This window comes from Papaver somniferum, chromosome 7, assembly GCF_003573695.1.
Source record: "Papaver somniferum cultivar HN1 chromosome 7, ASM357369v1, whole genome shotgun sequence".
Classification (NCBI taxonomy): domain Eukaryota; kingdom Viridiplantae; phylum Streptophyta; class Magnoliopsida; order Ranunculales; family Papaveraceae; genus Papaver; species Papaver somniferum.
In genome coordinates this window covers 103,506,922-103,519,316 of record NC_039364.1, presented here as the reverse complement: position 1 = coordinate 103,519,316, position 12,395 = coordinate 103,506,922, and the positions used below count along the sequence as shown (strand labels likewise).

At 38.0% G+C, this 12,395-nt stretch overlaps 1 protein-coding gene across 1 annotated transcript; it reads right to left on the bottom strand.

The window, feature by feature from the left end:
* Positions 1 to 2,614: 2,614 nt before the first annotated feature.
* On the bottom strand, positions 2,615 to 4,497 carry LOC113298020. Its single transcript, XM_026546658.1, has 4 exons — positions 4,341 to 4,497; positions 4,197 to 4,256; positions 4,070 to 4,091; positions 2,615 to 3,276 (listed from the first exon to the last, which is right to left on the bottom strand). Exons 1-4 carry the CDS (start codon positions 4,349 to 4,351, stop codon positions 2,926 to 2,928), a joined length of 444 nt encoding a protein of 147 aa, XP_026402443.1. The 5' UTR covers positions 4,352 to 4,497; the 3' UTR covers positions 2,615 to 2,925.
* Positions 4,498 to 12,395: the final 7,898 nt, after the last annotated feature.

The window sequence follows — 12,395 nt, the reverse complement described above, 5'->3', positions numbered from 1 at the left end:
CTCACCCACAACCAAGAGTTGTTGCAACCCAAAATCGCAGACTTGATAATAAACAAATCTGTCTCACACAGAAAAGTCTATCAAAGGATAAATCTGTCTCCAACAGAAAAACCCTAGTTTTGTTTTGTCTTTTGATAAATCAAGGTGAACAGGAACCAATTGATAATCCGGTCTTATATTCCCGAAGAAAATCCTAGATTAATCAATCACCTCTCTACAATCCTTCCTGACTACACAAGCGGATTATCGAGGAATCACAAAAAGTGAGACGAAGATGTTTGTGACTTCTTTGTCTTGCCTATCGGAGAACTCTCACGATCTCAAGCCAATCAATCGATTGTACTCGTACGATAGAATATGCAAGATCATATCACACAACTACGATAAAGTAGTATCGGTCTGGTTTCACAATCCCAAAGAAGTCTTTAAGTCGTTAACCTGATTTTAGAGAAGAAAATCAAAGGTTAATGGAGATCGACTCTAGCGGGCGCACTAGTAGCACACAGACGTGTGGGGATTAGTTTTGCACAATGCTATATGTCTCCTTTATATAGCCTTCAAATCAGGGTTTTGCCTTAGTTACAAAGCAATCCATATTCACTGTTAGATGAAAACCTGATTTAGATTTAAGCTAATATTTCTCAACCGTTAGATCGAAAAACCTAGCTTGTCACACACATTTTGGTAAACGTTTACTTGGTTCATGAAAACCATGCCCAAACGTGTACGTGTATGTTGGTTCAACATAGTAACCCAAAAAGGTCAACCATATGAGCATTTCATATTAACCTTGTTCTTCTTCACCATAACTAGTTCAATTGACTTGAATGAACTAGTCAAAGAGTTGTTCAATTACTATGAGATCTTATGTAACTACACAAGACACAATTGAAACAAAGATGATTCGATTCGATTGAATCGGCTCATGAACTTTATAGCCACGGTTTGCATAAAGCATTCCTTAGTAATTTAAGTTTCATGTTCAGAGCACATCTTTAGATCATAACCTCTTAAGTTCACAAACAGTTCGCGGACTTAAGTTAATCGGTTGAGTTTTCCAAACTTAGCAGAAATTCTCGGAAAGAGAACTTCCGCCAGTCCGCGGACTGGGTTCGCGGAATTAGCACAAACGAGTTTTGAAAAATCCAGCAGAAATTCTCGGTCGAGAACTTCCGTCAGTTCGCGGACTGGGTTCGCGGACTTGGCAAGCCAATTCCACAATCCTCCCGATTTCTCTTGATCAACAAAGTTCGAAAACTTCGGTTCAAGGAATACATGGTTATGTAATCTAAACTCTACGTTCAATCATTGAGACATTCTCAGAGAACGCTATGTATCCGTTATTCACAGACCGATTCACGTCAGAGCGATTCTCAAAGTGATTGAAACTTTTCATGACTTTCGTCACTAGGTGAAGATAAACTTGATCAAAGCGAAACGCTTTACCAACACATGATTTCGAGATATAGATAGGCGAGATATACTCGGCTCGAATTATCAAATGTGTATGATCTAGTCTATATAGCATACCACTTTTGTCTCATAAGAACTAGGAGATAGAAGAGATAAACTTTTGAGTGATAGATAAGTTCAAGTCTCCACATACTCTTTTGTTGATGAAGTTCCACGGTTCCTTGTATAGATCTTCGTCGTTGTATGATGAATCGCCATGAAGTCCTTGAGCTCAACTACACTTTTCTATCCTAGTCCGAGACTTAGCTATGTAGGCTAGAAATCAAGACTTATAGTTTTGATCACTAACATTGACAAACATGCTTGAGATAGCAACGCATGCGTGACCGAGCTATGCTCTAACACAAACAACTGTAGATATGGAGACGAAAATGGAAATTGAGTGTTTGCGTTGTATCTCTTAGAGAGAACGGGCCTCGTATTCCTTCCCTTCACTAGCCTATTCCTCACAGTTCTCTTAGAGAGAACACCCATATCTTTTCCCTTCATTGGCATATTCCTCACAGTAGTTGCTTTTGGTTATAATCGCCATAGCCAAGGGAGTTCCTTCCGTCTTCATATTGCTTCTTGGCATTAAGGTTTGATTTAGTGAAGATTAGTTTGAGTAGCTGAGGATTGCTATGAATTTGATATGAACCACGGGATATTAGAAGTATTAGAACCTACCATTTGGTGTGACTGAAGATTTTGTATATGTATCCAGTATACTGGCACACTTGGAAATTAGAGGAAAATATAATGGTGGGTTTGGATGTAGAATTTTAAAGGTGGAATTTATGGGTCCAGGAGATTTGGTAGAATTACGTTTCCTTGGAATCAAGTTTCTTACGGGATTAGTTTTCCAGCAAATCCTCCATATGGAATCCAACCCCTCCCCCCCCTATAATTTGTTGGGAAACTTATCAAGGGATTTATAAACCCACTTTTTTTAAACTCTAAATCCCATATATATATATGCAATTTTAAGATTTGGGGATACTTCCAAACAGTTCAAAGACTTTAATACAAAAAAAATCTATAAATTCTATGATTTTTAATTGAGTTGCCAAACACACAAGGAATTTACATGAATCCTAGAATTTGTAATCCCATGGGATTATAAATTCCATGGAGACGGTGAATTCGGCAAACAAACCCACCATAGGTTAAAACCAGCCATTAAAAGCATCAATAAATTTTGGAGTTGAACAGAGAACACAAAGCAGTTATCCCTTATGAAGGTGAGTTGATGCTGGTCTAACCTCTAATTCATCACCAAAACCTAAAGCTTTACCACAAGACGAACTCAATTAACTTATTGTAGCTCAGTTTAACTTGTATGAATATTACAAACATAAAGTAGGTTCAGTGACTATAAATAGAACACATTCCACCGAGAAGCTTAAATACTAACTGCTCAAATTCATAACTGCTGCACAACGCTCAAACACATACCTACTGCTGCAGCTTCTTCTACACTTCCACGTAATAATTTAGGAAATAATCAAAACGAAAACGAGAAGTGAAGCCCTTTTCAGTAAGAAGTCGAGGATTCTCCCGAAATTTTTCTGCCAACTTCTTAACGAAATCATTTTCAAACTTTGCGAACATATTCGAAGTGGCGTCTTGATCACCTGGATTCATAGATTCATATAAAGTTTGATCACCTAACCAACGCCGAGTTACAGTACACTCCTCTTTAGCTGAGGTAAACTCCTCGTCAGCATAGCCACTATCTTCTAACTCATCGTTCCGTTCACTAGCAGTAACATGTTTTTCACAAGTTGCCACCTCACCATCAATCATCTGTCCTTGATTCAAAACCTTCATAGAAATATGTGAAGTAGATAAATGACCACTGCTTAACCAAATATACATCAACCAGAAAGAACTAGATCAAAGACTCCCAAGGTTAATTCAATCAGTGTTTGTTTAGTAGACTTGAGGTACATTATATAGCATTTGTCTAATTTTATCTTTTCAATAATGTAAAGATGGCGAGCAGCATTTATACAAATTCTTAAGAGACACTGGACAACTCTGTCCAATCAGATAAGACAGACTTCTAACATAAAAGCTTAATTGCCCATTAACTCCAACAGGATAAAAATCTGGAACATAAAAGCTCAAAAGATACGCAAGTACCGAGACAGTTAGTTTCATAAGTTTAGCACACCAAATGATGATACAAGAAAAACATTAAAACTATGCTTATAATCCTGAACCAAAACTAGTTATGATTACATAAGGAACTCAAACTTAAGTGTGCATTAAGAAGTGTGGAAGTCTCAAACAGGACAACATTGCTAGGTTTCATTCAACAAATCCTAAGAATAAATAGGATAGTTTAGGATATTTTCATATGTTTAACACAGAACACCATCCAAAAAAAAAACATCAAATGACAACAAAAATCAACCACCCACCTAGCTATCCTAAGGTGTGTGGATTGAGAGTTATACCTTGCATATGTAGACGTGATTTTGATATATATTTTATAAGAAAACACATTTCTGAGATAGTTGTTGGACAATGTTACAATAAAGTCCAAATACCAAAAGATAATTATAAAGGTAAATACATTGAAATTGAGGATTTTTTTTTAATTATTTCATACCTCTTTACCCAAAGTAGGAAGCCTGCAGAAAGAAAAGAAAAACGAATGACAAAATATACGAGTCAATCAGGGAATATGGACTTTTTTTTTTAAATTCTAGATAAGTAATATAGAATTTTATACTAACACTTTCTTCTTCGTTTCTCTTGTACTCTCCTTCTTCAATTTCCGCAATCTATTTCCCTTGCTGTAAATAACGACATTGATCAGCAACAGTTTTAAATATATATAAACCATCATTAGGAAGGAGCGGAAACTCTAATTAAACTACCTCATATACATAATTATCTCCTTGCAAAGATCTAAGCGCTGATTGACTAATTATCGCTGGTAAACGAAGATCTAATAAGCGCTGATTGATTATCACTTCAATCGCTAGCTTCTTCCTCCCTTCACACATATGTATATGCATAACTTAGGGTTCGGACGATCAGATGTTATTGTAAATACGAAAATACCCTCTGAAACGAAGAGATGTTTGATTTTGCATTTTGGGCCTAGTGGACCCGTTCGCAAGTGTAACCCTCCCTATGCACTTAAATAGTGTATCACCTTCCATCTAAATGGTATATTATCAGTGGAAACTACTACTAGACCCATTTTTCAGACTTGTCTTCGAGAAGTACTATTATTCTATTAGAAGCAGTGCATCGTGATAAAGTCACGTAAATCTGGCCATGGCTGAACACAGGAATTTTTAAATCTATCCCAACGTATTTAACAGACTGTCTTTGTGATTTATTAATTGTCATTGCATATGCTACCCTGACTGGAAATTGACGCCTTGTCATGTTTATGTTCAATTCTAAAACCGATGGTTGAAATGATATCCTTGCCTCCTTGGTAACAATACTGTCTCTCCTGGTTTGTGTCCTGGTAGAATTTTTGCATGTAGTACATGTTTACCACATTTAGTAACCAATAGTCTGGTACCATTACAAAGACCCTCGGATGGAGATAAAATTCTCATCAAAATAATTGGGCATCCAATTTTAAGATTTAGCTTGAATAAGGGCATTCCTGGTGGATTTAAATTCTGGAGAAATTCGATGCTGTAATCTGGGATAACGCCGCTTTCATCGGGATGTAATCTATCTGCGGATAAATAAGTCAATATCTCTCCATCCAAAATATTCAATGCCTCCATGTTAATATCGTTAACATCATCGTTACGTGATGATAAGATGATTCTCTCGGTTAACTCTTCAGGTGATACTTGATTAGATGTCCCTAAAGAGGGGTACAGTTTAGATATCAACCCTTTCATGTCCTTGCATACTATTATCCATGACATAAGCCCAAGATCTCCAAAATTATGTGTTCACGTGCACTACGTTATAGGAAGCCTGGAATACCTAAAAAACTGTATATGATGGGAATACAATAGAAAAAGAATCAAGGCTTTAAAAACTTCGAACTTGGAAAACCTTTATATGGCTGATAAAGATTCGTTGAAAACTTTAATCACAAGTTGTCCTAAATTATGACTATTCCTGAAATCAGTGAAATGGATATTGTGAGAAAATTCTGAGATCTTTACCATCTCGATACGAGTCTAAGAATAAGAACATGTCATCACAGAAAGAAACAACCGTACAACACTTTCTAGAAACATTCTTGTTGGAAAGTTAAAGATCTTTTATCACGAACATCACACTAAAGCTTTGAAGCTTTAAAGAACATTGATGTGTTGTGATTTTCCGTATAAAATTTTATAACATGCTTATGTGATTAAATATTTGAAGCATATACAACAGTCTTAATTTATTTATGTTAATTTTTCTTAACAAATATTTTGTTAATTTTTGTTAGTAACTGTTTCATTTAGTGGTGGTGGAAGACAGGGGCGGAACCAACTCATGAAATGGATAGGCGGTTGCCTACGTAGCCTGATGGGCATGTTAAATTTCCACTTATAATTATTTATTTTTATATACTGTATGTGCTAAAACCACCATTTTTACCATCTTGCTCACCCTAATTTTTTTTTTTGCCTTTTCATAGCTGAATTCCTAGCTCCGCCCTGGTGGAAGAAATGATGATAATGGGATTGTTCAGGAATTATGTGTGTTTGTGAGCAATACTGGAGAATGTTAATTATCTGTCATTACGGCACAAGCAACATTATGCTGAGAAAGTTGTATAATTGATCGTTTACAGTGTTTAAATAAATTCGGTTACGGTACGAAACATGACGATTAGAAAAGAACCTTGCACGATTTTCAATTTATATAATAACAAAAATGAATGACACATGTCAAAAAAATTAACGCACACGTACACACAATATTACTTACTATCAAGCATGTGTCGTCACGGCTGGACTAAGCTGCAACTCAGATTTGTTTAGGTGGCAGATAAATCTATTATTGTGATTGTCCGCATAAACTTTTATAACAGACTTATGTGATTAAAAGTCCGAAGCATATGCAACGATCTTAATTTGTTTATGTTAAATTCTCTTAACAAATATTTTATCAATTTTCGTTAATAGAAATGTCTCATTAATTACCATAATTAACACTACGCGAAGTCATTGTTTTTGTAACGTCAAAAAAACGTTATTATATATTTATCGTATCGTCAAAAAAAACTTTGGAAATATGTCGTTGTTATTAGTGTTATGATAATATATTTACGTTAACACCGTTACAGAAATAATTAATTAAGCAACGATTATATGCGTTGTAGAAAATGGAGTAACGGTTGTCAAACTTGTAGATGAAGAATATAAATAGGTCCGAGAAACCAAGAAAAAAATCGTTGCCCAAAACTCTAATTTCATCGTACCTTGCATTTCAGTAGTTGAGTTGTTTCTTAAAGCCATCATAGTCTAGACACAAAGGGAGAAAAAGTAGAAATATATACATATTCAAACAAATGACATAGAAATGAAATATGTAAAGTAGAAAAATTTACATTTATTTTTAGTTTCTGAAATTTTTTATTGTTGGGAAAGCTAAATTTACGGTTGTAAAATGAACCGTTTGATTAACTTTCAATAATAAATATTCTATTGATATTTCATAATAAATATTTTTTTAATTAGTCAAAAAAAAAATACCAGCGCTGGTGCGATGGCTAGCACCCAGGATAAGGAGTTGAAGGGTTCAAGGTTCGAAACTCTACACCCAACATTTGTTTCTCCCTTTACCAGTGCTGAAACTCGACGCTTCACTCCTGGACACGCTATTTCCATGGCCATCAACCGCAAATGCAACAAATATCTCGAGAAGTGCTCCACGCATGGTTACGGCTTCGATGTGCTTGCATTTGCTACTCTAAAGGAGTTAGGTGAAGATATAATTGCTTTTCTGAAAAGATTAGGGAACTGCCTCGCCAGTCACAATGCAAACTACAAAATAGGCGGTGCCCTTTTCCATAGATAAGGAATTATTATTCAAAAAGGGGTTGGCGCCCAGCTTGTAGCCAGGCTTCCTTCCACCGACTTGTAACTGTTTGTTATGAAACAACTTGCTAATAATATCATTTTTATCAAAAAAAAAATTAATCAAATAAATATATTTTCATTAATATAATGCATAATAAATTTATTTTATATTAAACAGTAGGCATTAATGGTGGTTGTGATGGTGGGCGGGGGTGGTGGATCGACGGTAGGGATAATTGTGGAGGGTATTGGTGAGAATGGTGGAGTGATGACGTTATTGATGATGGTGGTGGAAGAAGTAGTGGTAGTGGGATGAGAAAGATGTCCTAAGTATTGATGGTGGTTTTTAGCTCAGGGTTAAATTTGTAAAACCTTGCATCTGATCTGATGTGACGTCACTCTGTGAGGAAACAAAGCCATGAGTGTCGATCTCTCCACTGCACATTTATTGAGCTATTCAATATATTTACATGAAATTTATCCAGACTGGCGCATGTAGCAACCATCCCAGACGTTCTGTAAATTTCGGCGCCTTGCCTATATTCACTTAACATAAGTTCCTTTGAATGCCTTCTATGCTATGTTCAAAATACGACGGTACCCAAATACACCACAATATTTTTATTTGATCACAACCTATTCAATCTCTACCGTGTATAAACCTCTTGGAGCAACAATCACTCAAAGAATATTTCAACACAGTGTCCACTTGAAATAGGGTTAGTCTGAACTGGTCTAACACGTGAATAATTATATCAGACAAGTGGAGAAATCCAATATACTTTGTGTGATCGTCGATGGATATGAATCGAGACAATACAACGACAAAGTATTCACTTGATAACTGAAACCTTATAAGATAAATATCAAGTGCCTAGTTAACGTACAAGTGTAATTACTTTAATTATAATATAAAAACAATTATAATGCGGAAATAAAGTAAAGCACACACCAGAATTTTGTTAACGAGGAGAACTACAATCTTGTAGAAAAACCCCGGGACCTTGTCCAGATTTGAATACTCAATGAATTAAGACGCTACAAAAAGTAAACCTGCAACTTCGTGTAGACACTACTAAGTAAACTAAGATCCTAGTTACTCAGCTTCAGCAGTATTCTTGATTTGATAATATCTAGCAGAACCGGAGTTCTCAATAGATATTTAATACCCAATATCCTAGCAGAACAGACGTTCTCTTTAGGAATAGATCTAGTATATCTTCTTAATGATTCACAACAACTTCTTCTTCAAATCTTCAATCTTCGATTTAATCTTCAAAGTAACAATCTACAAAAAAAACTTGATTCCTTATTGATTTGTCGCACAGAACGGAGTCTGTTAACAATGGCAAATCAATGAATTTATCTTACGGATCTTGAAAGACTTAGATCCGTAGAAACGTTGATCTTTGATATAGTTTGAGTGAGCCTTATATCAGAAGAGAAGGTTCTCAAGAATAAACAAACTAGGTGCAATCAAAGATTCAACAACCGTTAGTCAATCAAATCAATCGAAAATAAAAGATAAACCGTAATTATCTAGTTTCCCACCAACGGGTCGCGTTAGAGCTTCTCAATCCCAAAGAAGACTTTAAATTGAGCGGTGAAAAGGCGAGGATACCCAAATATACCTCAAGATAAAACTTTTCCTACCTATAAGTCCTTTCTCCGAAAGTGATTGTCTATGGAATGAGTCGAAACAATACAACTAATCGGTTCACACTTCGTGTGATTGTCTATGGATACGAGATCGAGATAATACAACAACGAAGTATGTTTACTTGATATAAGGTTCGGACTTAACCAAACACAATAGGATTGCTTGTCAAGTCTTCGCAATACTTGTAATGTCTCATATCCTAATACTTTCAAGCTAACCTATAAGAAGTTTAACTCTAGTACATAATCAAGCGACTCTTAACATGAGTTCTGATTCACTAAAATATGACAACCAAACTTGACATACCAACACTTGGTGGGTTCAACCGAACCATGCTCTAACAAGCGGCCGTAAGAGATTTCACCTAATTAGGTTACTCTCCTCTCCGAATAGGCGGTTTCACCAGTAACAGTACAACAGAGGAAGTTTACTGTCACGAAGGATTAGCTTGCTAGAAAGGCAAACTTCAAGTATTTATAGATGTTGATGGTGGACTTTCGTTTAAGGCTAAAATTGTAAAAGCCAAAACTATGCGCTAACATCCTGCAAAGGATAAAGCTACTAATAAAGTGGAGAATACTTCTTCACTATAAAACTTATAGCATTACCAATTAATGCATGACCAGCCTTGTATTTCATGTACTACTCCATTCTCATTATTTGTGCGGCATGACGACTGAGTGATCGCTCTCAGCAGAGCAACACAAATCTCCAAGCATTAAATAAGGAGGCATGTACGAAATACCCGTACAGGCTACAACTCTCGGAGTGTTATACTAGCCTGATCGAGCATCTGGACTGTCAGTATCAGTCTCAGAAACGATGACGACCATACAACTTCACCAGCATGATTGGATGGCTTAGATCGGATCCATAACCCCCAGGCAGGTATTGGAGTATTCACCACCGACGCAATGCGGGCCCCGCATGGTCGACCCCCCCAAAAGGGTAGCATGGCTTGCCAAATCGTTCATCCAAAGCAGCGCGGACGTGAAACCCTAATTTAGGGTCTGCAGCACATTACATGTGTCGCAAAGCAGTCTCAACCATCCATCTTCGCAGGCATAGATGGAGAGTGTAGATGTAGATTCAAAGGGCCCAGAGCATGTCAACACAATCACCGTGGGGCAGCCTATACACATGACAGTCAGGACCAACTTTAGTTGATCGTTCCAGTTCGTGCGCCCAAACGAGGCATGACGCACGGCCGGAGAAACCCTAATTAGGGTTTGAACATCACGAGCGTCCATTTTCTCATGCACGAACGAAGGGTCCAGGAATAGACTAGGCAGGTCCGGTGCGCATCAACATGATCACCGTGGGCCCATCTATCTCCACACCCGATCGGCCAAGGCATATCATGCCTGGTTGCCTCGAGTCGCACGCCCAAACTAGGCGTGGTCACACCTCCCAATTGTAAACTAATCTCGACCACTCAACTTTGCTGGAAAAATTGAGAGGCTTAGATCACATTTCTATGGGACAATGAAATACAGGCGTGTACACCAGCCCGTCGTCTGCACACCAGACTAATCGGCCAAGACCGACCAGGCTTGGTCGCCTAGGAACGTGCGCCCAAAGTTGGCATGACGCGCGGCCTTTACGGAACAAAATCTCTGTCACAAATCAATCCTAGCCGCTCATCTTTGCCGGAAAAATTGAGCGATCTAGATTACACTTTCACGAGACAATGAGGTATGGACATGTACACCGGCATGCCGTCTACACGCATGCCCAATCGGCCTTGCCAAAATCGTGTCACAAGCTTGGATTCGACCAAGCTGAAGAGTGATGCTTGCGCACCTCTTCATAAACCCTAATTACACTAACGGTCGCAGATGAGTGTCCAAAGATCATCTCCTTCGTTCAACTTCACCTGCTTGGTTATACAACCCTGGTCAGGAGTTAACTGGTCAATGAGGTGTCGTGGTGATTACCATCCGTCACTCTACCACACCAAGTGATCGGCCAAGTCAGGACTTAACTGTTTAGCCCCAAACGATCACTTGAAGATGGCTAGACATGCATCTATTTCAAGACGCTTAATCGTGGCTTACTCCATTAATCCTTAAAACAACGATGCTTCACTCATGCTAAATACATTTGATGCATTACATGCATAGGATTCACACGATATTTCATATATATCGACTTCCTAAATAACTTAGTTATTTAATCTAGCATTGCATGCTACTTTCTGTGGGTCCCACGATCCACATACTCGAGATATCAATCATGTCACAAACTGGGGGATACATACTGGGGGATTGGTCTGGCAGTTTACAGCGTGCAGCGCACAACGCGCCATCACAAGAACATGTCAGGAAGTCATGGACGGTTAGTGATGATGGGAGAAGTGGGCAAGACTGATCGTATAACACTAACACACTCAACTCCACTACTCCATCACTCCACTTTCTCCACTTCCCATGAGAGACGTGGGTTAGGCTCAATGACTTGTATAAATAGGTTCTCCTCCCTATTTTCAAAAAAACACAAGACGAGACAGAAGCCAAGTGTTGATACAATCATATTCAAACACCGGAACTGATAGCTTACATTCTGCAAGCCAGTTCAGCTTTCTGATACAAGTCATACATAGCCAACACCTTCACAATCTCAACACCTTCTTCGCTTTCCTCTCTAAGATCAACCCCATCTCCTTCACTTTGTGACCGAAGCAAGTCTGGAACGCCCATTTCTTGGTTTAGGACAGAATTGTACAGATTGATTTCTCGAATCACAAAGCACTCCCGTGCAGTGCATTTGTTTAGGGTTTAGATTCATTCCTCATCCACACACCCCAAATTACCAAATTCGGCATGAATAGTTTTCACCTATAAACAATTGGCGACCACAGTGGGAAGTTAATTTCTCGGTTATAAAGTCAATTTCTTCAAAATTTGATTCAATTTCATCAATTTCGAAGGGGTAGATCTTAAATTCAATCCAATCATCAATCTGTTTCAAAGATGGTGGAACTTAGGTCAGGATCAACAATCAATTCTGATGGAACTAGTGTAGATAACTATCTCAGTATTTATGTGCCTGTCAGTGGAGCTACTGTGGTCAATACATCTCGTGGAACCGTCTCTTCTACCACCAACACCAGCGGAGCAGGAGATGTTCCAGTCCTATCACCAGATCCAGAGCAGCCGCGAACCCTGGCATCTCTTCAAGTGTAACACCTCCGGCGATCACCAGAACAACAACTCCCATTCCTTCATCAGGATGGGGAACCGGAGGAGCAAGAGGAGGACCATCTCCAATTACCA

Coding starts and splice junctions, on each gene's coding strand:
- LOC113298020 (XM_026546658.1), bottom strand. Junction 4,092..4,196: donor AGAGAAACGAAGAAGAAAGT/GTTAGTATAAAA, acceptor TTCTTTCTGCAG/GCTTCCTACTTTGGGTAAAG. Junction 3,277..4,069: donor TTCCTACTTTGGGTAAAGAG/GTATGAAATAAT, acceptor ATTTCTATGAAG/GTTTTGAATCAAGGACAGAT.